General features: G+C 37.1%; 2 protein-coding genes across 2 annotated transcripts; both read right to left on the bottom strand.

Annotated features, from left to right (window-relative positions):
• Positions 1-1,593: 1,593 nt before the first annotated feature.
• Positions 1,594-2,199, bottom strand: LOC140245919 (uncharacterized). Its single transcript, XM_072325390.1, has one exon. It carries the CDS (start codon positions 2,197-2,199, stop codon positions 1,594-1,596), a length of 606 nt encoding a protein of 201 aa, XP_072181491.1.
• A 7-nt stretch (positions 2,200-2,206) lies between these two features.
• LOC140245915 (complement receptor type 2-like) lies at positions 2,207-22,006 on the bottom strand. Its single transcript, XM_072325388.1, has 7 exons — positions 21,952-22,006; positions 17,158-17,235; positions 13,349-13,633; positions 12,649-12,858; positions 11,777-11,992; positions 10,729-10,986; positions 2,207-2,220 (listed from the first exon to the last, which is right to left on the bottom strand). The coding sequence occupies exons 1-7, from the start codon at positions 22,004-22,006 to the stop codon at positions 2,207-2,209; spliced, it is 1,116 nt and encodes a 371-aa protein (XP_072181489.1).
• Between the last annotated feature and the right edge of the window lie 1,120 nt (positions 22,007-23,126).

The raw sequence follows: 23,126 nt of genomic DNA, 5'->3' as shown, positions 1-23,126 counted from the left end.
TTGTTGTATCATCAGATAATAGATACACAAAGAGATGGCAAATATGTTTAAAGAGGAAAGTGTAACACATGGCATGTATTTCAATATACATGATATAAAGCATAGATTTTTGGTAATTACTCAATGGAGTGAATTTGATATTACAATGTAAGATGCATTGCAATAGTGGAATTAGTCGTAACTATTGCAAGGCATTTCTTAAAAGTCTGAGGTAATGTTTGTGTGTAAATCGCCAGTAAGAAGGAAGCGCATAGTATATACAATCAATGTCATCGGCTGTGACAATGGTTTGTCTCATTCAATTTTTGTTCGACGTTTACAGTACGTGAGATTCAAAAAAGCAAGATGGTTTAATCATATAATCATGCTTAATGCAGGATAGAGCTTGCACATTGTGCAAATGAATGCAATTGTACAGTAAGCTCACATTTTTATGCAACACTATAATTAAATAGTGACATTAACCACGAACATAAATAAATTCAAGAAATTGTTGATAACTGCTCGCACTTTTGAAATATATTGAAACCATATTTTTGCAAAACGAGAAATTAAGCACAAAGGGCGATATGAAAATGGCAGGCAATGATATTTTATATATTTGAAATTACTGTAGAACATCAATGTATATATAAAACGTCAGAAATATAAAGTTATCTGAAATACTTCAATTATCGTCGTACTCGACAACGCACAATTTAACCTGTGAATTTCGATCAGTTTCATCATACATTCAACTGCACCTAAGTGTAAGTGTAAGTGTAAAGAAAAAAATCACAAAAAAAGAAAAGCGAGGCTGGAGAAATTATGTTTTAGATGAGGTTTTAAAACGACATTACACAGGGGAAAAAAGGTGACAGAATTAAATGATTTAACAATCTACCGCTCAAGCCATGAAATATATCTTTAATATCTATTTCTCGTAATTATAGCACCTAAACCGTAACTGGTATACAAAGATTCTGTAAAGTGCAATATCCATCGTGACATTGAATGACTGTGCTCTTTTATTAATTCAACATGTATTTGATAATGACACCAAAACATTCCACATAAAACAATGTACTTTCAAAGAAGTGTTGGAATGAAGAAATGTCATCGTCTATCAATCAGAAAACAAATCACGGTCCAATCGTTCATTAATAAATTAGTGAATGACACTGCGTGATCACTCTTTCCATTTGACATGAAAACAAAATTTATCCATTTTTTGATACCAGTAAATAAAACAATTAACATGGATCATTTTTTTCTTTGGATTAAAGTAGTCAGCCCTTAACATGATCGGTTTACAATAATGCAATGGATACAGAAAACAAGGTAGTTTTCCATACAATCAAAACGAAGGCATTTTCAGGTGTTCCTAAAATTTAGCCCACAAATAAAGATAATTAGCTGCACGAGAAATCTCGTTGGCACAAAGTTTTTCCAGTGAAGGGTAATTTGTCCTTGCTGGAAACTGGTCTTCGACGACATCATTTACTTTGATAACGAGCTAGAACGCGAACACGTCTTTGAATCTCGTCAGGATCAAACTCTTCTATGATGTCATGGCTTCAAACTTCTTCAAAGTTCTGGGTTACTAGAAATGCTCTAGTACATTGGTGGCTTGGCGTGAACGTGTGCCTTATGAATCACTGCCCCTCGAGAAGTCTCATTTTCATACAGAGGTATTTGGGTGGCGGGCAAGTTATCGTCTTTGACAGCAAACTGATCATCAATAATTTCACCAGTATTTGATTCGAGCACAAGGTACCCATCTTTGTCTACCTCTGGTTTTTCATTTGGTTTGCTTGAGTAGATGGATACAGAATATAATGGATCGTGCGCACTCAATCCTAGGGACTTGTGTGCTTCAGTCTTTCCGACATTCAATACCTCATTGACATAATGTGGTTCTAGGAAGGTAGATGATTGGTCGGAAGTTGTCGGAATGTCCTCGTAAATTGGTGACTGAATGTTTCTAGATCCAGAACAGTCTCCTGCAGCTCTGGAAAGTAAATAACCGTCTTCATCAATATCCTTTTCGTCTTCCTCAATATCTGTGGACTCCGCAAATGTGACGTCCTTCCTTTTTTCTTTCTTTGCCGTACGTGACATGTCAATGTATTGCTCTTTTTGAGCATCAATAACGTCTTCACCATTTTGCCTCTCAATGTCGTGGAGGGGCAGCGAGCTCTTGTCTGCTGAGCTTCTCATTTTTGTTCTAGGAGTGTAATCCTGCAGAGACGAATAAAGAGTTGCAGAATACTTCAAAATGTGTCTTATGTGGTATGATTTTTATCAATAAAATTGCCTCCGTCTGTGCAAATTTCACATTTCAACAATCAGGTTGGAAAAGGTAACCAGCGAGAGTCGAACCTGTCAGCTACTGCCTTCTGTGTAGCGAGACTACTACCAGGCTATCCCCGATTACCGGTAGTGACACGATTAACTTGGAACTATACGCAGGCTTTGAAATTCCGACATTGCTATGTTGAATAACACAGCCCAGGGTGATTAAGGCTTACTGAAAGAAATGAAGAGATTTTTAAAGCAGGGGTAAAAGAGCGTTATGACTTTTATGATGTTCATCGATAATTGTCAACTGGGCACACTTCCAAGTTCATTGTGTCACTGCCAACAACCAGTGATACCGTTGTGGGAGTGTCGGTGCGCAGAAAGAAGTAGATGATAGGTTTGAAATCTTACAGTTTTCTGTTTCCGACATGTTTGCTAAAAATACAGAACAAAAAATTGATCAATATCATAAGCACATTATTTACTCCTATGCTTTAAGAAGTTCTTATATTTACTTCCAAACTTTACTTTAGTTTATTACTTACTCATTTACTTTATACACGAACACCTGAATCTAGCTTTGCAGCCACACGCATACAAAGATTACCCATGAGGCTTTTTTTTGTTGTTGTTGCAGTCATAAATGTTTTCATTTTTGTGTGTCCGTAACCATTTTAACAAGATTCTTACGAACTATGTGCCCGACCAATTGTGTGAGGATATGGTTGTTAGAATGACTGTCCCATTTCATTTTTTTTTTCACATGATACCTTCTTAAAGTTTCAAAATTACGCATCTTATCTTTATATGGCACTGACGATTCACCCAAGATGCATTTTGAAAGACAGGTTACGCTATATAGTGGATGAGGACGGTGTAATTGAAATTATTGATTGTAATTCAATAAATCTCTCAGCTATTGTAACGAAGTTACTTCTTACCTTATCACAAGTGCAAGGTATGGTGGTGAACCTTTGGAGGATGCAGGTTCCAAAAAGCACGAGAACTAATCCGACAACTATCGAACTTGTAATAGCTATTTTTCGAAGGCATCCGACCCATGCTGCAACAGGATGACAAATTGAAATATGGTATAGAGCTCTATTAACCAACACGAGGTCAAAGATTGTTTTGTTTTGTTCTTTTTTTTTAACACAGAAAAGCACACGTTTATAAGAAATATAAGGAAGTAAATAGGATAGCATGGTTCCCTGCACCGTGTGGTAAAACAGGCAAAGCTCTTTTGTCCAGTACAGGGCCAAGTGTTTGTCTTTTCTCCCAAGGATGTTATCTTTTTTGAGAAGACGAAATGGCGTCAATCAATTATTCCTTTTCCATCTCCAGCGTGCAGAATGGCACTCGATATGAAATGAGACATTCTTTTATTGCTGCAGATAACGAAAGAACCTGGACAGGGTTGCACACTAACCCATTAGTGGTATGGTTTCCTACTGGTCCGACCGACAGGACGGACCAGGAGGTACCCAGTTTTGCACGTTTCACTGGTCCATTCCTGAAAAAGTTACTGGTCCAGCAGGGATATTTACTGGTGAGGGACCGTCAGACCAGTGCCAATGTACATCATGAATGCCAATGGGATTTTGAAGAAAACCTAAAATACGAGCCTATTCAAATTTTGCCTAGGGAAAGCATTGAAAGTTTCATATGTTCCTACAAAAAAGGGGTTATGATCACAACCGCATAATTTTCGCTAAGGCAAGGATGATGATGCCACCAACTTACAATTCTTTCTTTTGTTTACGCGGAAACAAAAAAAAATCAATTAAAAATGATACGAATTTGGTCGATAATAGAGCAAGTGCGACGTCTAGATCGTCATTCGGAAAAAAAACCCAGACAAACCACAAATAGATAAAAATCATCACGCCCAGAGCCTGGTAATTCAGAGAAAAAAAGCAACAACAACGAAATGGTTAATCAAGACACAAAGTCGTTTTTTTTTTTTTTTTTCGAGTTCAAAAAGCAACAAAGAGGATTAAGGTAAAAGTATAGGTTTGGGTAGACGCAAGAATTCTATCACCATTCCATATATCTTCTCTTCATCTTTGCTACATAGTTTCTCGATGGAGAGGTGAAGACACCCGTCCTGTCATTGCCCTCTTTCAAAGATCCACTCATATCCCATTCCAAGCTGACTTTTGCTCGAAGATCTAAGATCTCTTTAATCAAACACGTTTCATCGCCGTTTACCTTTTTTTCTCAATTTCCAAAACTGCTTCCCTGTAAAATGCCTTTCCTAACTTCAGTAGCAATAAAGTCGGCTGAAATGAGCATGTCATAATGCCTAATAATACGTACAAACACAATTTTACAAGAAAGGTCTCATACATAACACTTGCCTTAGAGGCCCCCAAGAAAGCAAAAAACGATTCTTGACATAAACTTTCAAAGAAAGTATAAGCACGTATGTTCGCCTGAGGAACTCGATCATATTTTCTTTTTACAATTATGTCGGTGATAAAGGTATCAGTTCAAGCATTTTCTTTTCACCTGGTCGGCAAGATATTAAACAAAATAAGTTCTTCTAATGCTGGGATGGTGGCATGATGGTGATATATTTTGAGGACTTACTTTCGATTCCAACGATTGGTTGGCAAAATGGAATGGATGCGTTCCAACCTGGCGAATATGTCGATGTGTTTTCGTCTGATGATGTCATACAAAGCAACATCGCACTACCATTGACTCTGTAACCTTCATCACAATCCAGGGTTACTATGGATCCAACCCGAACGGTGTCTGAATCCCAATTTCCGTGCGATATTTTACCTGGATGACCACATTTCGACACTTTATCTGGAACTGAGAGAATGATCGTAACAAACATTTTAGGCGTGTTGTGACAAGAGTACGGCTTCGGCATTGTTTTATTTCCATTGTGATGCACATGGTGTATACGCATGGATAATTGAAAGATTCGTTTTCTCTTTTTTTTTTCTTCTGTTTTTAGGTTAGGGGATGGAGGGTGGGGAGTGAAGATGAGGAGAGCTTATTTCAATTGTAATCAGAACAAGGCAGCTTCCACCTAAACATTGACGAAAAGTACATAATTAATTCGAAGGTGTATATAAGTTACGGAATGGCTGAAATGTCAGCACACTTTTGCCGTTTGGGTTGCCACGAAATATTGCCAAACAAATGCCCAAAACAGAATCCACAATTGTATCTTTGAAATCTTAAAATTTCAATCTCCATTTTGATTTCAAGTTCAGTTGCAGTTCTGTAACAACGTTATTCATCCGTGATGCCTTCAGTCCTTCATATGATGTAAAGCCGACACACATTGGTTCAAAATGATTTCACAAAACGTAGATAACGTTTTTCACTGGACAGTCTTACTTTTCTAGACGGCATACGCAGATTTCATGCGATTTGATGCAATAATTTTGTGAACATGAACATCAATTTCCAAATGCGAGCATTGCATTTCCTACTCGTGCATTCAAATTCACGTGATAGTTATGTGATAGTCCCGGTGAGCTTGTTTGGAGCGTTCAATTTCATTTTCAGGCGATCGAGTTCCTACTTCGTGCGATCAATTTAACGAGGAAAATGGAGTACACTTTTATAAGAAAGGAGAATTTGCATACACAACCAAGGAATGCTTAAATATTATGTAATTACTATTGTTTAAAGGTTCTACATTGTTCTGTGTACATGCATTCTTCGTTGTTCATCACAAGAAATTCTAAAGTGTAAGGTCCAATCAGCGGTGTATCCAAACAACACAACGACAATCTAATCATTTATTTCGTGCAAAACACAAACCACAAAAAGACACATGATACACGGCCTTAAACTTAGACCCCCTTTACAGTGCGAGGCTCGGCCGCGGCTCGGCCGCGGCACCCAGCCCCGCTTCAGTGTAAACGCGCAAAAGGCCAAATGCGAGGCCAAAATTGGCCTCGCATTTGGCCTCGCTCTGGAGGTGGTCTCTGCCGCGGCCGAGCCGCGGCCGAGCCCGGCCTTTTCTCAGTGTAAACGTAAACTGGGCCAAAAAATGCGCGGCCAATTTTAGTCTGGCTTCCAAACCCTCTGCCTGTACTATTTCGCTGTTCAGGATATTAACCCCCTCAACGTCGAAACTAGTATAGTTTAAGGTGATTTTGTCCTGCAAAGGATTTTTATCTTCGGCAAAGGCCTTTGCCCGAACGGCGACTTCGTCGCCATGGAATTCATTTGGCAAAGGGTCTGAAAACCAGAGAATACCAAATTGCATTTGTTTACAAGCAGAGCGCCACTACGACAACAGTATTGAAAGGTTTGAATCAAAAGCGCGGCCGAGCACGGCAGTGTAAACGGACAAAATTGCGGGGCCCGGCCTCGCAATATTGAGGCTGGGCTCGGCCGCGGCTCGGCCCAGCCTCGCACTGTAAACGGGGTCTAACTAAATTCCGGCCTTCTTTTAAATTGAATGCAGCTATTTGGAACATGGTTGCTATTCATTTGACGAATTTTAATGATCGACGAGATTCCGTCGCCAGCTTGACATGAATATGAATGGTCATTGCTGAAATGCGTACTCCTCTCTCAAATTTGAATGCTCCGACACTGTCCGATAGTAAATTTGAATGCTCCAATAGTGAATATGTATGCTCCGATAGTGAATTCGAATGACCTGACTTTGAATGTGATTGCTGATACAGTGCTGCGAGCGTGGAATGCGTGAAATTGAATGCTCGGAATAGGAACTTGAATGACAAAAGTATGAAATTCACCAGGAAAACCTTTATTTCATTCAAGTACACATACCTCATTTATCTTATTTTTTTCCCCGTTTTCATGTGATAGGCCTAACAAACTATGACACTTTCATGATTTCAAAACCAATCAGATCTCAAACCGTACATGTAGGTCTAAGAAGTAGCTCTGTGACTTAACATTATCTTTTTTAAACATATATATAATTGTTTGAAAAATGAACGCACCTATATATACACCAATCTCCGCTTTTCTTTTCTCTGACTTATTTCTTTCTGTACTTACAGTCCATGCATTTTATTTTTCCGGAGTTTCCTGCAATTTTTCAGTTCCACGAGACTATGAGGAAATGTTCTAGACATTATTTGTGAGGACTATTGTCAAAACAATGTTGCTCTCTGGATATCAGTAATATCATTGTCATTGGTAGTGTATTATACGCGAATATCGCCCTATTTAGTCTATTACGTAATCATGTAACCTACCATGAACTGTATATTCAGGGAGGTGTTACAGAGATGGAGTGGCAACTCTTCGTAATTCATGCAAACACATGTTTGGGTTCAAGGCGTTACAATGGGATGTCTAGCATTCCATTACGCTTTGAAGTCATGCTCGGCACCGCTCTGGTTTGCAAGACGAAGTTCGGAGACGAAGAACGCATTTCACCTTTCGTTGAAATACAAGTTTTATTTCACCGTAAAATTTTAAATGAAATACTCGAATTGATTTAGAATAGTTTAGGAAAGAATTCAATATTATAAACATGTATTTCTAGTTTCTTCGTAATGCGCAAATCAAAATGAAATGAAAATAAGACCCCGTTTACAGTGCGAGGCTCGGCCGCGGCTCGGCCGCGGCCGAGTCCAGCCCCGCTTCAGTGTAAACGCGCAAAAGGCCATTAAATGCGAGGCCAAAATTGGCCTCGCATTTGGCCTCGCTCTGGAGGTGGTCTCGGCCGCGGCCGAGCCGCGGCCGAGCCCGGCCTCTTCTTGGTGTAAACGCAAACTGGGCCAAATGCGCGGCCAATTGCGCGGCCAATTTTAGTCTGGCTTCCAAACCCTCTGCCTGTATTTTCGCTATTCAGGATATTAACCCCCTCAACGTCGAAAACTAGTATAGTTTAAGGTGGTTTTGTCCTGCAAAGGATTTTTTTTTTCCTTCGGCAAAGGCCTTTGCCCGAACGGCGACTTCGTCGCCACGGAATTCATTTGGCAAAGGGTCTGAAAACCAGACAATACCACATTGCGTTTGTTTACAAGCAGAGCGCCACTACGACAAAATATTGAAAGGTTTGAATCAAAAGCGCGGCCGAGCCCAGCAGTGTAAACGGACAAAATTGCGAGGCTCGGCCGCGGCCGAGCCCGGCCCTGCACTGTAAACGGGGTCTTAGGCCCTCTTAGACCCCGTTTACAGTGCGAGGCCGGGCTCGGCCGCGGCTCGGCCGCGGCCGAGACCGGCCTCAATTGCGCGGCCGAGCCTCGCAATTTTGTCCGTTTACACTGCTGGGCTCGGCCACGCTTTTGATTCAAACCTTTCAATATGTGGTAGTGGCGCTCTGCTTGTAAACAAATGCAATTTGGTATTGTCTGGTTTTCAGACCCTTTACCAAATGAATTCCGTGGCGACGAAGTCGCCGTTCGGGCAAAGGCCTTTGCCGAAGGAAAGAATCCTTTGCAGGACAAAACCACCTTAAACTATACTAGTTTTCGACGTTGAGGGGGTTAATATCCTGAATAGCGAAAGATACAGGCAGAGGGTTTGGAAGCCAGACTAAAATTGGCCGCGCAATTGGCCGCGCATTTGGCCCAGTTTGCGTTTACACCAAAGATAGTAGAGATATAAGATACGAAGGCGCGCGATAAAGATGGACACAAAATTGTAAACGGGGTCTTAGGCCCTCTTAGACCCCGTTTACAGTGACGATACAAAAGAGAGCTAAGTACAAACTCAGTACACCTAGGAACATCACTCATTTCCAAAAGTAATGGTGTTTTTATTATCTTAAAAAGATTTAAAAATTATAGTCGTAGCTTTTTATCGATGAAGGGGATAATTTTGAAGAACGAGATTTTAGAGTAATAAGGATTATTTCGTGGAGGTAAAAATTTGGCAACAACATGATCTCACAATCAAAAACGCTTGATAAACAACAACAACATCTGCAAAGACAGCGCGTCTCAGGCAAAGACACACATCACCTGAGACGCGCTGTCCCTGAAGCCGCTTGCGCTGCTGTTGTTTATCAAGCGTCAAGGCAGCGCGTCTCAGGTGATGTGCGTATACGCTTGAAGACCGCGCGCTGTCCATTTGTTTTGTACAGGATTAGCGCGCACTTTCGTGTCTTATTTATTAAGCGTCTTTGGTTTACACCAAGAAAAGGCCAGGCTCGGCCGCGGCTCGGCCGCGGCCGAGACCACCTCCAGAGCGAGGCCAAATGCGAGGCCAATTTTGGCCTCGCATTTGGCCTTTTGTGCGTTTATACTGAAGCGGGGCTGGGCACGGCCGCGGCCGAGCCGCGGCCGAGCCTCGCACTGTAAACGGGGTCTAAAAATCCTAATATTTTTCTATAATGCGCATATTTGTGCATGTTAGTTTTTTAATCTTTTAATCTGGGATATTTTGATCTTTCAAATACAGTACTCCGCTAAAGCGTATTCCAGCGTGCTTTTAAACTATTTGCTGTTAAAATTGTTAGTTTTACACTGCATTTTGGTTCGCTGCTCCAATTCAAGTTACACAAATTCATTGTTGCCCTCACATTGAAACAGAGAGCGAATTGCAGTAGGGGCAAGTATTTCTAGATGTGAGAGCGCTAGTCCCGATTATTGATGCTCTCTTTTGTCAAAGTACATGGGTAACACCTGTAGTTGAACGCATAACTTCTCGGCGGCGCCGCGCATGACTTCAAAGGAGAGCAGTAGTTGTCTCTCCTTCTCTAGCACCTCCCTGGTATATTAACTGTTCACCTGTACCTCGGTGAGAAAATATTGTTATGCCGTGCTGATCAGTGCTTCAGGTGAACTTACTTTGTGTAAACCTTTAGTGAAAGCAAGAAAGACCACTCCTTTCCCTTTCTCCTTTCTACTATCCTATCTCTACGCAAGTCATCCCTCCCTCCTATTTTTTTTTTTCAAATGTGTATTATGTATGGGGCTGCACGCAAATCAAGCCACGCTTATGCTGTAGCTCCATTGTATTATTCATTGTTGTACTGCTGATACATTTTGCTGTACATCGTGTAAAGGCAATGTAGAAAAAAGAAATTGTTAACAACTTATGTTTATGTATATATATGGCACAAACATACGCATGTACATTGTACAATTGTACATTGTACAATGGTAATACAGAAACCAATAAATCAAATCAAAATCAAATCAAATTAGAGTTATTATTATCAATTTTGTTCAATAATATTTTGTCTCGTGACCTTTCAGTTATGTATTTTATGTAATTATTATGTAATATAGTTACATATTACATCTTGTGTTTAAGAATGCAGAAATAAGACACCAAACAAAACCAAAAGATACAGTCCAAAGAGTAAACATTAGTATAAAGAGTTCTGAAGCGTGTTGTTTCTCTACACAACAGGTAGACTGTGTGAAAACTTATAGTCACCCAATTCTCAGTCATAAGTGATAAAAAGCTCAAAGTGAATACTAGCAACTAAAAAATCACCTTCCATAAATAAAATCTGAACAACAAACCCTTCTGATATACTATGATATGCATAAACTTTCTTCTCGTCAAATAATGTTGGGGTAAACGTAAAACATTTACGTTCCACTGGTTGGCAAGAAGGCGTCGATGCGTTCCAAACTAGCTGGTGTCTCGCCGTCACACAAACCAACGTTGCACTACCATTGACGACGTAACCTTTATCACACTCAAGAGTGACTAGGGATCCAAGGTGTGTGGTGTTCAAATTCCATTTTCCATGAGAGATGTTACCAGGGCGATCGCAGTTTGGCTCTTTAGCTGAAAAGAAGAGGATGAATCATGTAAAAAAAGAGAAAAAAAAAACATGATTTCGATTCTATATGACTTACACGTATATATAGGGAGGAAAGATAATTCTTGTTTGACGTCTCATGATTAATGTCCACAGCAAAATGCGTGTCTCCAATTTATCCTTTTTCAAAAGCGGAGAATTCAGGAGGCAGGTGGGGATAATGTTCGGAAGTTTGTTCCCCAAAAATGATGTAAGTTTCGATAATACAGAAGGACTTTTTTTGGTGGCGTTACTCTGAAGGTTTGTTATTTCGAAGGCTGAAAAAAAAAGAACCATCGCAACAACGAATTGTAGCCAAGGTTGGAGGGCATAGATTCAGAAGGACCTCGGGTTTTGTACTTATAGCGGAACATGCAAGTTTCCCCGCAAAATTAGCGATGTGGCAACATGAAAGTTATGCTCTGCTAATAAAGAAAGGCGCACTCAACCGTCTTCTTTTATTTCTTCTAGCACTTTATGAGTTTTAACACTTTAACAAAGATTGACAGCAGATTTAATTTTCAGTGCTTTTTTTTTATGGGCGTTGGGTAATCTAAAGAACAATGATAGAAAAACTGTTATGAAGCAGGCCAGTTACTATGGCACTTATTCAAACATTCATTCGGCTTTATAAATGATGATTAGGTTATTTTGAACAACAGAGGGTAACATGCTCCTGAATAGCATACAATGATAAAGTTACTTTAGATTCATGTGCAAAGTGCAAGGTGTAAATTGTCAACAGTGTTTTCCTTGTACACTGTATGAAGCAAGTACCCTGTGACGTCTTCTCGAAATTCAGACAGGTTGGTAACGATGCATTCCAGCCAAGAGAACTGCTGTCAGGAAATCTTATACATCGCAGCGTTCCACTGCCATTGATGACGTAATTATCATCGCAAGTGAGAGTTATTGAAGATCCCAGTGACGTGTTGGTTGAATTCCATTCTCCGTTAGACACATTACCAGGATGGAGGCAAAATATCTCAGGGGCTACAGCGTAGATGAGAGCAAGAATTAAAAGAGAAAAGGTCGTGTCAACTACAGACGTTGATTACTCGAAATAATGATAATTCACAGGATTTACTTATCACGAATATACTCTCGTCTGGGAAGATTTTTTTTTTTTTTAAATTCTATTCTGCTATATTTAGTTGTTTTTCCAGCTCACTTGTATTTCTCAATCTCTGTCTTGATATTAGCCTCTCGAGTTACTCAAGAGAGCAAGAAACAATTAAATCCTATTTTGACTTAAGATTGACTTTTCTTTTCCTTGCAAATTCAAATGTTCTTTTATGTATTTCATTTCACCAATCATCTTCTCTTCTTTTTGTTTACTTGTGGTGCTAAAGTGTACTTCACCGATTGTCATTTGATGTACAGCGGACGTTAAGGGCTTGAGAAAGGAAGCACGGTATGATAATAATGTTGATGGAGACAGTATGTTTACTCTTAATTTACCTTCATTACCAGCAGGATTCTCTTTTATCCACCATCATTTTTTTTTTTTAATCTTTTGGCTCAAACCGGCATTTCTTCAATAACCACAGAAATATAAACATAGGGAATTAAGGGAGAAGAAAAGTTACTAAAGCGAATGGAGAATGGTCATCTTCGTTTGAAGAAATAAAATAAAGCAAAAAACTTACGCCTGACCGCTTCGCAAGATGGCATCGACGAATTCCAAGCCGGGAAGTAAGTCGACCGTCCGGGTAGTCCTACACACTGCAGTGTTACGCTGCCATTGATGATGAATCCTTGGTCACAAGTGAGGGTTACTATGGAACCAAACCACGAGAGGTTGGAATCCCATGTGCCATTTTGGACAATGGCAAGTTGGTCGCAAAATCCATATAACACTACAAATAAAGGCAGCCAGGAATAAGCAGAAAATGTATGAGGAGCAAAAACGTACTTTAAGGCAAACCAACTCTATGATGCCTACACAAAATCTGATTATTTGAACCCAATCTGGCAGTTTTCTATTGAAAATTATGTCATCATAACCCAGGGAAAATCAGCACAAGTCAAAGCAGTGACGACAGACCGACAGTAAAAAACAAATGTGGTAGGCAATTGAAGGCATGACAAAAGTATTTCATTTAAACCTACGTTTAATAGTAATTCTATGCTGAGATAAAGGACATGCTACACATTATGTCAAGTGTTTATGATGTCATAAGTAATCCTTTTCCAAAGTGAACTGTGAACGTCCTGCAAAGGGGATACACCACCATGACCACTCCCCTAAATCCGTATTTGACACCTACACGGTTGGAAATGAATATTGAATGTACAATCAGAAAGAAAGAAAGAAAATATTTCTTATCACTTTTGTTCAGCTATTACCATTGAATGCATAATATACAGCACGCTGTAATTTGAGGTCCGCCATGCTTAGACACGACCACTCATGAAAATTAGTTTCAGAAGAAGACAACTCAGTAATTGTCTCTGATGGGACGCACAGACACGCGCCTCGGTGAATGACAGCTACATCAGTGATATTTCTCTGTTCGCGACACATAGAGACACACTCCATGTCGGTCCTCACGTCATGTCTGGAGAATGTCAGAAGTAGAGTAACGACCTGTGTGTCTGTTAATCCGTTGTAGCATCCGAGATACCCAGGTTCTGCAAGGAAAAATACATTACTTACGAATAAAACTTTTCTAGAGAAATTGAAAGAACCATTCACTTGTATACATGGTGTACGTCTATTTAGTTTAACATCTTTATTCCATTTCAATTCAATAGAAAGTTTATTTCCATCATCAAAAAAGGAAAAGAAAGCATGATTCAAAGCGATACAAGTTGTCGATTTGTCTTTCATTCATCTGATAAGAACGGGTTTTTTTCCCGAATACACTTAAAGTATATGCACGAATGATGTCATAAAAAAGAAACATGCACACTTTGTCATGGTAACCAAAAAAATAAGTAATCATGACAACGAAAAACAGTGTTCCACTGAAAAGCCAAGTTCGTAAGACATGGAACACTGGAAACAAAACAACGACAGTACCAGTTTGTTACACCAATAAAATATAGTCACATTAAATTCATTTATATATCATTGCACATTATTGCTCTTTATGATGCTGATACTATAATACTTTCTATGATTTCAGAATGTAAACATATAAAATATATAACATAGCAAATTTGTGGCACAGATTCTATTTGACGGTACATGCCAGGAAAATGTGACCAAAACAATAACTACAACAACAATAACAACATAAAACACAGAAATAACAGAAATGAAGAAGAATGCACACACGCAGTTACTGGACAGCGAAGAACGAGGAAATAGGAGCAGGGAAGAATGGAGAAAGAAAAGGAAAAGGAAAGGAATGGAAAAGGTCTGTGGACACCTTACACAATCTCAAGGACAAATGAAACATGGGGGATTTTTCATAAACGGAGTTAACTGGTATATGTGGAAAGCAAATTATTTCATTATGATTAACTTAACAGATTAACAAAACTTTGGTCCAGTTTAAGCAAATGTATTTTCAGTGTGTACAGTTCTCACTAAGGGAAGATGAAATTAATTGGATTGTATAATGGGATAGCAATGTACATGGCTGTTACGGTGATATAAAGAATAAGATATTTTGGCTAGGTGTTTGCAGTTGTAATTAAACATAAATTGATCAAGTTGAAATACATATAACTCTTTTATTTTCAGGATTTTATGTTCAGGGAACAACGTATCAGTATGTACTCGGATATGAAAGTTAAAAAACAATTCTGAGCGCCATCTTTTGCAAAAGAAAAATTTTGTCTGGTAATGTCGAATATGTATTCCTCAAGCAAGAATTCCATAATTTGAATACGGTAATACCAAACTCGAATAAAGCGTCATCAGAGCAGAATAAAAGGGGTAATATTTCAATCTAATAATTATACCTATGCTATCATTTTCATATAAATGGCGGCGATTAAACTTTCCTCAGAGTTGCACCTACAACAGCACCTTCTTGTGCATTTCTTTGAATGGTTACTATGCTGGGTGGAGTATCATGTTGGAAAGACACACCAAAAGCGTAGTATACTCTCTTGTGAGAACAGGTCTCATCGAACCTCATACACTATGGACATTATTATCATGACACGACTGTTATAATGTTATATCTACTAGTATGTCCAAAATATTGCAAAATCACAATCAAAGTGTGACATAAAACTAAGTTTGATTTTTTATTTAAAATTACGCTTTATTAAACAAATATGAAGTTATGTAAATGTCAAGAATTCGATAGTTAAATAACTTTAAAAAATGAATTTGCAAAGGTGGGTATTTATTGGTATACTGACCACTAGAGAGCAACAATCTCGAAAAATAATCTCATATTAGAGACATTAATTTGATTGCTTCTTCACTTTCTTACTGCAACTGCTACTGTCTTCTTTTGTGTCATTTATTAGCAGTAAGAAGTAGAGCCACTCAAAATATAATTTCATTGAGGTGTCAATTTTATTCATTTTGTCTCCCTCTGCAAAGATATTAATATTCTCTTGCTACACTTTTATTCTTACTTTGTATATTATAAAAGCTGTTTACATAAACTTCACCATTTTTTGGGATGAAATTCTCTTTATATTTTCCTTATACCGCTATACGCATGTGACATCATACACTCTAGTAGTCTTGACATCCAGCAGTGACTTTACAGATACTTTAAAAATTCATAACTTTTGAAAGGATTGTCCGATTTTCCCCAGACTTTCACTGATGTGTTCTACAAATATTGCTGTATTCACTCAATATACATGTATATGAAGGTGGACTTGTCCTTTAATCAGGTGATCTTACAGGCCATTTTCAATTTCAATTTCAATTTCAATTTATTTTCATATTTCTCGATGAAAAAATACATCAAATATAACAAAATTAAATGAAGTACATGATATCAAGCTGGAGATATACATAAAATATTGCAAATATATAGAACATATAGTGGTCGATCTATGAGGTTTGGAATCTGTGAATGAATGCTAAAGAAATATAAAGGAACCTACTTAGAAGCGAGCTTGTTCAGCGTAGGTCCCAATTAAAATCGATTTAAAGATTAAGATGGGGAGCACGGGTACAACAATGACCGAAACATAGAGAAAAAAAGTACAATTATACAGTTATATAGCAAATTCTTCTCTAATGCAGATTTGGGGTCGGATAAGCCACATGCTGTAGGCGGATGAACCATTGTCGTTCTGGCAATAATAACAATATGACTCAATATATAATAACAATAATCACGGTTAAGAAAGTATTAGAAATTTAGACATTGCGTGTATTAAGGAGGGAACACATGCACCTGCAAACCCCCACCCCCCTCCCAAAAAAAAAAAAGAGACATTCAACAACAGTTACAGGGCAGAGAAAATTAAAATACCAGCTGTTCCCTCGCCCCAACTGTCTTAAAGAAGGAAGAATATACAATAGGTCATAAACACAGTGACAGAATTTGAGGGCACAAACAGCTGGTTTAACATGACAACTACCCTGGAGTACACTGCCGTACTTTGGCAAAAGGAAGCAAGTGACAAAAGTGACATTTCTTGTAAAAGAGCAAAATGTGTCTGTCATTTACACTGACGTCAATGGACTATCATGATGGCTTATCTAACATATCTCTTAGTAGGATGAGTGTTTCTGCATGAAATTTGGCCTAAAAGAAGAGCTCATTATGTGAATTAGGAAGACATCAATAACTCAAATTCGGATGGTATGTCACTTGCTTCCTTTTGCCAAAGTAGGGCAGTACAGAACAGCGGGATAGTCCTGTACAGCATTGCTCCAAGTGTTTGAAACTATCATTGAATAAGCTGCAACTTCCTCAAAATTTTTCGTCTGAGTTGTTAAAAATCCATTGACTCGTACTGAAAGACAGAAGCAACCGTGCCTGTGAAGTTGGTGAAACTATACTACAGAGCAGCGCATGGCCAGCTGATAATGGAAAGCTGATGTGTTAGTCTGTAACTGTGTAAGTGTGTGAACATTTTACGGCATAGCCTCACAAACTAGTTATATAAAGGATTGTGTTCTAGAATTCTAGCAACGTTCTCATTGTTACAAATGTCAGGAGTTAAGATGTCATCTCCAGAAGATACAACACAGTGTTATAATAATTTCCACTCCGTTTACCCACCTCGGCATACTAGCTTCACTGCACTCTCGGAGGTGCATTCAGTACTTGCCCATGAGCAGTGTCCCGTGTTCCCCGAATCTGCGAGATTGGAATGTCAAAAACAACAACAGCCAAGCAACATAAAAAATAACCTTTTCCTTGAGTGGGTGTACGATGGATACTCTTGAGAAAAAGAAAACCGACTACGATTATGAGATACGCCGATGTCGTTAGGATTCTGATTTGCATGAAGGTCGAATCTTGTTGAAATGGAGGATAAGAGACATTTTTCATGAAAAAGGATAACTTATCTGTGACTGATTAAGTGTATAATTCATGGCCACATATGGCCTCTTTTAGTTACAATGACAGCATTTATTTTTCTTATCGGTGTTTCTATCATATCATACAGTTTTACACATTATGTACGTATACATTTTATGTTTCTCGTGCCCCAATGTTACAGTGCATATCAGTCTTGTTATTTTATTTCTGTTATAATGATCATCATCATATTCAAATGTTCATAATGAGTGGTTGGTGGTGAAAGAATAGATTCAATAGAAGGAAGTGCAGTAGGATCTTAAAGCTTCTTTCTGATTGCTGTGAGTCAGAAATATGTAATTTCATTGAAAAAAGAAAAACGAGTTTCAATGATTGAAACAAGCTCACAATCCGTGACTACTGCAAAAATTTCAAATTCCCCGCACATTAACATAATTCTGTTTCTATTAAAGATTTTGATCGTAAAAAAACGAATCGAGTACTCTAAAACGAAATTGATTTCCTATTAACACTTATGATTGAGCAAAAACAAAATCGCGTGGTCCAAAACGAAGCTGAGTGGTAATCTGAATGAATGAAAGATTCGAAATGTATACTATTGCTGAATATTAATGACCACTTTACGAACTTGATTGGCAAGTTTGAAACTAATCCTAAGATATCCTATAGGAGCATGACCAGCTGGCTGCTGCAAATAGGAAGCATTATTTGATCAGTTTCAGTTTGTGTGATGATTTTACGTCTATATATTTTGAAATAAGCAGGACAGTAATTAAGCAAAATAATCATCGATTTGAATGAAATATTAACAAATAGGCCCTAAGACTTTATGCTTTTACATTTGAATATAAGAACTATCAATGAACATTTTGATAATCTATTCCATTTGTTAGAAAATCTAAAAGACAATTGTGCTGCAAGGCTTTAACCAAGACATGGCTTTCACAACACTTCAGTAATTCATATACCCTCCCTGACTGTGATTTCATTGTAAATAATAGATTAGAGAGAATTGGTGGAGGAGTCGGAATTTATTTACCAAAGAAATATAATTACCTAGTTCACGAAAAACTTAAGTGTTTGAATAATACAGTGAATCATTTTTCACACAACTTATAATCCCAAATGGTAAAAATATTTTGATTGGTGTTATATACAGACCTCCGAATTCAAGCGTCAATGAGTTCGTGATTTATTTTAAGGATTTATCAAATGATCCTATATTTGCAAGTAAAGATTCGTATCTGGTTGGTGATTTTAATATTGATTTGATGAAGTGCAACTTTTTTTTTTTATACATCACAAGAATTTACAAAATTATTATTGCCCGTCTCTTTTATGCCTAAGATCTCAAAACCCACCCGAGTTACAGAATTAAGTGCCACTTTAATTGACAATATTTTCACTACTGAAACTCAGCTGGAATCAGCTGGTATTGTTTTATCAGATAAACACTGTATTCGATCATTAACCCATATCATATTTGTATCTCCTGTTATTGAAAAATAGATCAAACTATTCCAAAAATTATTTAAGTAAACGTACATTTTCTGAAGAAAATGTTAAGAATTGTCAAAATAGTTTAGAAATTATTGATTGGTCTTTTTTTTATCAAAGTGAAGATTCAAATTTATAATTTAATAATTTTATGCAAATAATGAATATGAATTTAATAGATATTCATATTCCAATACGTAAGATTTAGAAAAAATTATGACAAAATTCCGAGACTTCCTTGGATTACAAAATCAATTTTAAAATTGATTAACAACAAAAATTTTTTATAGGTATAAGCATAACCCTACTGAGCAAAATAATTTAGATTGAAATATGTTACTGTAATTATAAGAATATTCTTACAAATGTTCTTCAAATATATTCAAAAAGGGAACTGTTATACAAATCAACTTGATTTGTTGAAGCATGATATGCGAAATACATGGAAAGTATTCAAAGATGTAATGAATATATCCTAAAATACTTTTTACATTTCAAAACTAAGATGGGGTAACGTTAACAGTGAGAAGTCAATTGATATAGCTGAAACTTTTAATGAGTACTTCTCTTCAACTGGTAAAAATTTAGCGCGGAATATTCTACCGACGCGAAATAACATTCAGTGACTTCTTATGTGCGTCTAACCCCAAATTCAATATTTTTTTGTATCAGCTCAGAGAGAAGAAGTTTTCAAAATTGTATGTGTTCTTTATGATAAGAAAAGTTCTGGTTTTGATGGTATTAATAACCTTTTCCTGAAAAATATTATTGTCAATTTCATTCATCCCCTTGTCCATATATATATATATATTTTTTTTTTTTTGTATTTATCTATCTCGACTGGTGTTGTACCCGACAATATGAAAATAGCTAAGGTTGTTCCAGTGTTTAAAAAGGGGGATAAATGTGATATCAATAATGACAGGCCCATTTCTCTACTCTCAAGTATATCAAAGGTTTAGAAAGAAATATATATGTTAGAACATCTAGATTTTGCCAAGAAAATCATATATTTACTGATTTACAATTTGGCTTTCGTGAAAACCATAGCACATCACATGCTCCTATACTTTCGTTTGCAGAAAAAGCCGCACAGGCATTAAAAAGGTTTTGTCATATTGTAGGTATTTTCCTGGACTTCTCCAAGGCCTTCGACACTTGAAATGAAATACTACTCAGCAAATAATATCATTATGGAATTCGTGGAAAGGCCTTGGAGTGGTTTAGGAGCTACCTATCTGACAGAAAACAATTTGTGACTTTCAACAACATAAACTCTCAGATGTTAGCTGTAAATTGTGGTGTTCTACAAGGTAGTTTCGCGTAGGCCCACTGCTCTTTAAAATTCATATTTATGATTTTCATAGATCTTCGAAATTGTTATCGTTTATCCTGTTTCCAGATGATTCTCATCTTTTTTCGCTCATCCTGATCCTCATACTCTTCTACATACCATGAACTTAGAATTAATAGAAGTTTCACATTGGATTATGGCTAATAAACTTTCCCTTACTATTGCTAATCCAAATTAATGATTTTCAGTAATTCAATAGAAATACTGCCTGGGGACATATTTATCGATGATATTCCTCTTGCGCAAGTCAATAGTATAACATTTCTTGGTATTTGTGTTGACAATAAACTTACGTAGAGAGATCATGTCAATGTTCTCTGTAAAACAATTTCACGAAATAAAGGTATAATTAATAGACTGAAATTCTTTGTACCATCTTCCACTGTAACTATGCTTTACTCCAGTTTTATTTCACCGTATTTGAATTATGGAATTTGAGTATGGCGTTGAGAGTAATCTCTAACTGAAATCCGCGTGCTCATACTGATAATTTCTTTTGTGATTATAAATTATTAAAGATAAATGATTTGTATCTATTTCAGTTGGGTGAATTTATGTTCAAATATAATAAGAAAAGTTTACCACAAATATTTGATCAAATTTTTCGACGCAATGATGCGGTACACAATTATCCTACTCGACGTTCCAGTGAATATCATTTACCATTATACTACGTGCAGTTCTCGCCCAAAATACATTCGTTTTCACTGGCCCGAGGTTCTGGAACAGCCTTCACAATACTCTAAAAGATGCTTTGACATTTCTTTCCTTTAAATGAAAACTGAAAAAAGAATATTTTGTCATCCTCACGTAAACAACCAACTAGATTAAAAGAACATTGTTATTTTCATAAAAATAAATGAATTAATTAATGATAATATTTTTTATAATCATTAAGAGTTTGTGTTTTAAGTCAAAATTGTATAGAGTTTAAATTCTTCCTCATGCATTGGTGACCTTTCCAGATAACTGAATGTAGCCATTGTCTTGTTTTGTTTCTCTCCATTTCCTTGTCATGCCCATCTTTAGTTTTATTTTCTCTCTGTTTCGTCCCTGCTTTCATTCTTATCCTTGTCATAGTCCTTTGTTTCGTATTTTCTGATTATTTCGCCTGACATCATGGTATCAAAATTTTCATACATGGAGTCGTTGACGGATCTTGAGATGCCCTCACCTTCCATAGAGTAATTCACAAATTCTACAAGCTACGCTTTTGTTGTGATTTCCTCTTTTCCGTGTTATAATTTAAGATTATATTGCTTACTTGTTTATTTATGCGAACCAAAGTTGATATCATTATATAGTCATTGTTTGTTGAAACTTACCTGATTCAAAGTTCCTTTAAATATCATGTACTCATGAGAGCATTATGTATATTACTTTGTATTACTTTATGTGGAAATAAAATCATTTTGAATTGAATTTGAACTGAAAAGTCAAAATCAAATTAAAAAAGACGATAATGTCAAGCGCTCTCCCCTGATATCACATCTATACAAATGTACCAAGTGACCGATAGCAATCCATAATGTTCCAGTGTTCTCTCCAGCATTCAAAAAAAGAAAAATCATGAATTTCAACTCTTGGTAATGTAAGGCCACAAATATATTTATACTTCTTGAAAACCTCACTGATGGCATAGAATTGTGTTAATCAAACATAAGGACAAAAAGATTTACTTTGTTGACAACCTGTGGCATTAATCCAGTTGGCTGCCGGTGAATTTGGAGGCATCCTATCGCTGGAAAATGTATGATATGCTGGGAAGCCAAGCTCTCCACAGATCGAATCAGCAACCTGTTCAGTAAATCCTTCCTCGCAAACAAAGCTGTTCGTAGCTGATCGGAACACAAAGCCTTCGAGAGGAGAACGTTCTCCGATGAGTTCTACAGAAGGAATATCTGTGTACCAGAGTGTAGAGAAGTTTTTCGAATTAACGACCCAAACAATTCGGTGTAAATATAATTACAGGTTCTCTCGAGCAATTTCGAAAAGCTGTCACTCATTTTCATGTTACGTGCACTTAAATTAATATGTTTGAATCAGTGCAGTAACTCTGGTCCAGGGGTTTCGCGTTAAATGCTTTCAAATTCATTTTTAATGTGTTCACAATAATTTGATCTTTTTGTTTTATCTATGGTTGTCATAATGCGCTGTGATCTTCATTTTACGTCTTTATTTGCATCATCATGTGACGTGGACATGCAGACATTATTTAACATTCAATTTAAAAAGCATTAAAAGTGATGTACTTTTTAATGCATATTGTAGATGTTTAATTTGAATATTCATTTTATGAATTTGTTTGCTAATAAGCGAAATCGAGTATCCGGTGAGAGCTGGCGACAGGTTCAGACGAAGTTGAATATTCAGTGCCGAAAATGTATCCGCATTCAACACTGTTCAATGAATTGAAATGTGCAAAGCAATTGCGAAATTGGTTGCCAAATTAATACATCTGAACGAAGAAAAACGATTTTGAATGACGGTATTTCGACGCCTGATGAGCAATCATGCTGAACGTAAATGCTTCAAATAGGAACTTGAAACAATTGGCCTCGAAAAATCTATATTTTCACTGTCACATTTTCTCTGGCTCTCCAGACGAATGAGACATTTTGCCCATAACCATGTTTTCATTTTCTAACAGCTACTTTTTGAGTTTCCCCTGTACCATGATATTGGGTAGGCCAATACAGCAAAAAGTCAAAAGTCTTCAACATATATAGAAGGCAACACTTTTGCATGCAGTACCCTCTTCATGAATACACTCTAAGGTGAAGTCATCGGAAATTAAAGGATCGTTAAATTTCTACACCAGCATGATAATAAAGGCAATTGATGTAATTTAAAC

The sequence above is a fragment of the Diadema setosum genome, unplaced genomic scaffold (assembly GCF_964275005.1).
Source record: "Diadema setosum unplaced genomic scaffold, eeDiaSeto1 scaffold_61, whole genome shotgun sequence".
Lineage (NCBI taxonomy): Eukaryota > Metazoa > Echinodermata > Echinoidea > Diadematoida > Diadematidae > Diadema > Diadema setosum.
Note: the sequence above shows the minus strand (reverse complement) of the source record. Positions and strands in the feature narration are given on the sequence as shown.

What these genes read in the sequence shown, in the direction of transcription:
- LOC140245915 (XM_072325388.1), bottom strand. Translation starts at nt 22,006, where the DNA reads ATGCCTCCAAATTCACCGGCAGCCAACTGGATTAATGCCACAGGTTGT. An exon ending in AGTGAAGCTAGTATGCCGAG is followed by an intron (nt 13,634 to 17,157) that starts GTGGGTAAACGG and finishes TTTTCCTTGCAG; the next exon opens with AACCTGGGTATCTCGGATGC. An exon ending in ATCTTGCGAAGCGGTCAGGC is followed by an intron (nt 11,993 to 12,648) that starts GTAAGTTTTTTG and finishes TCTACGCTGTAG; the next exon opens with CCCCTGAGATATTTTGCCTC.
- LOC140245919 (XM_072325390.1), bottom strand. Translation starts at nt 2,199, where the DNA reads ATGAGAAGCTCAGCAGACAAGAGCTCGCTGCCCCTCCACGACATTGAG.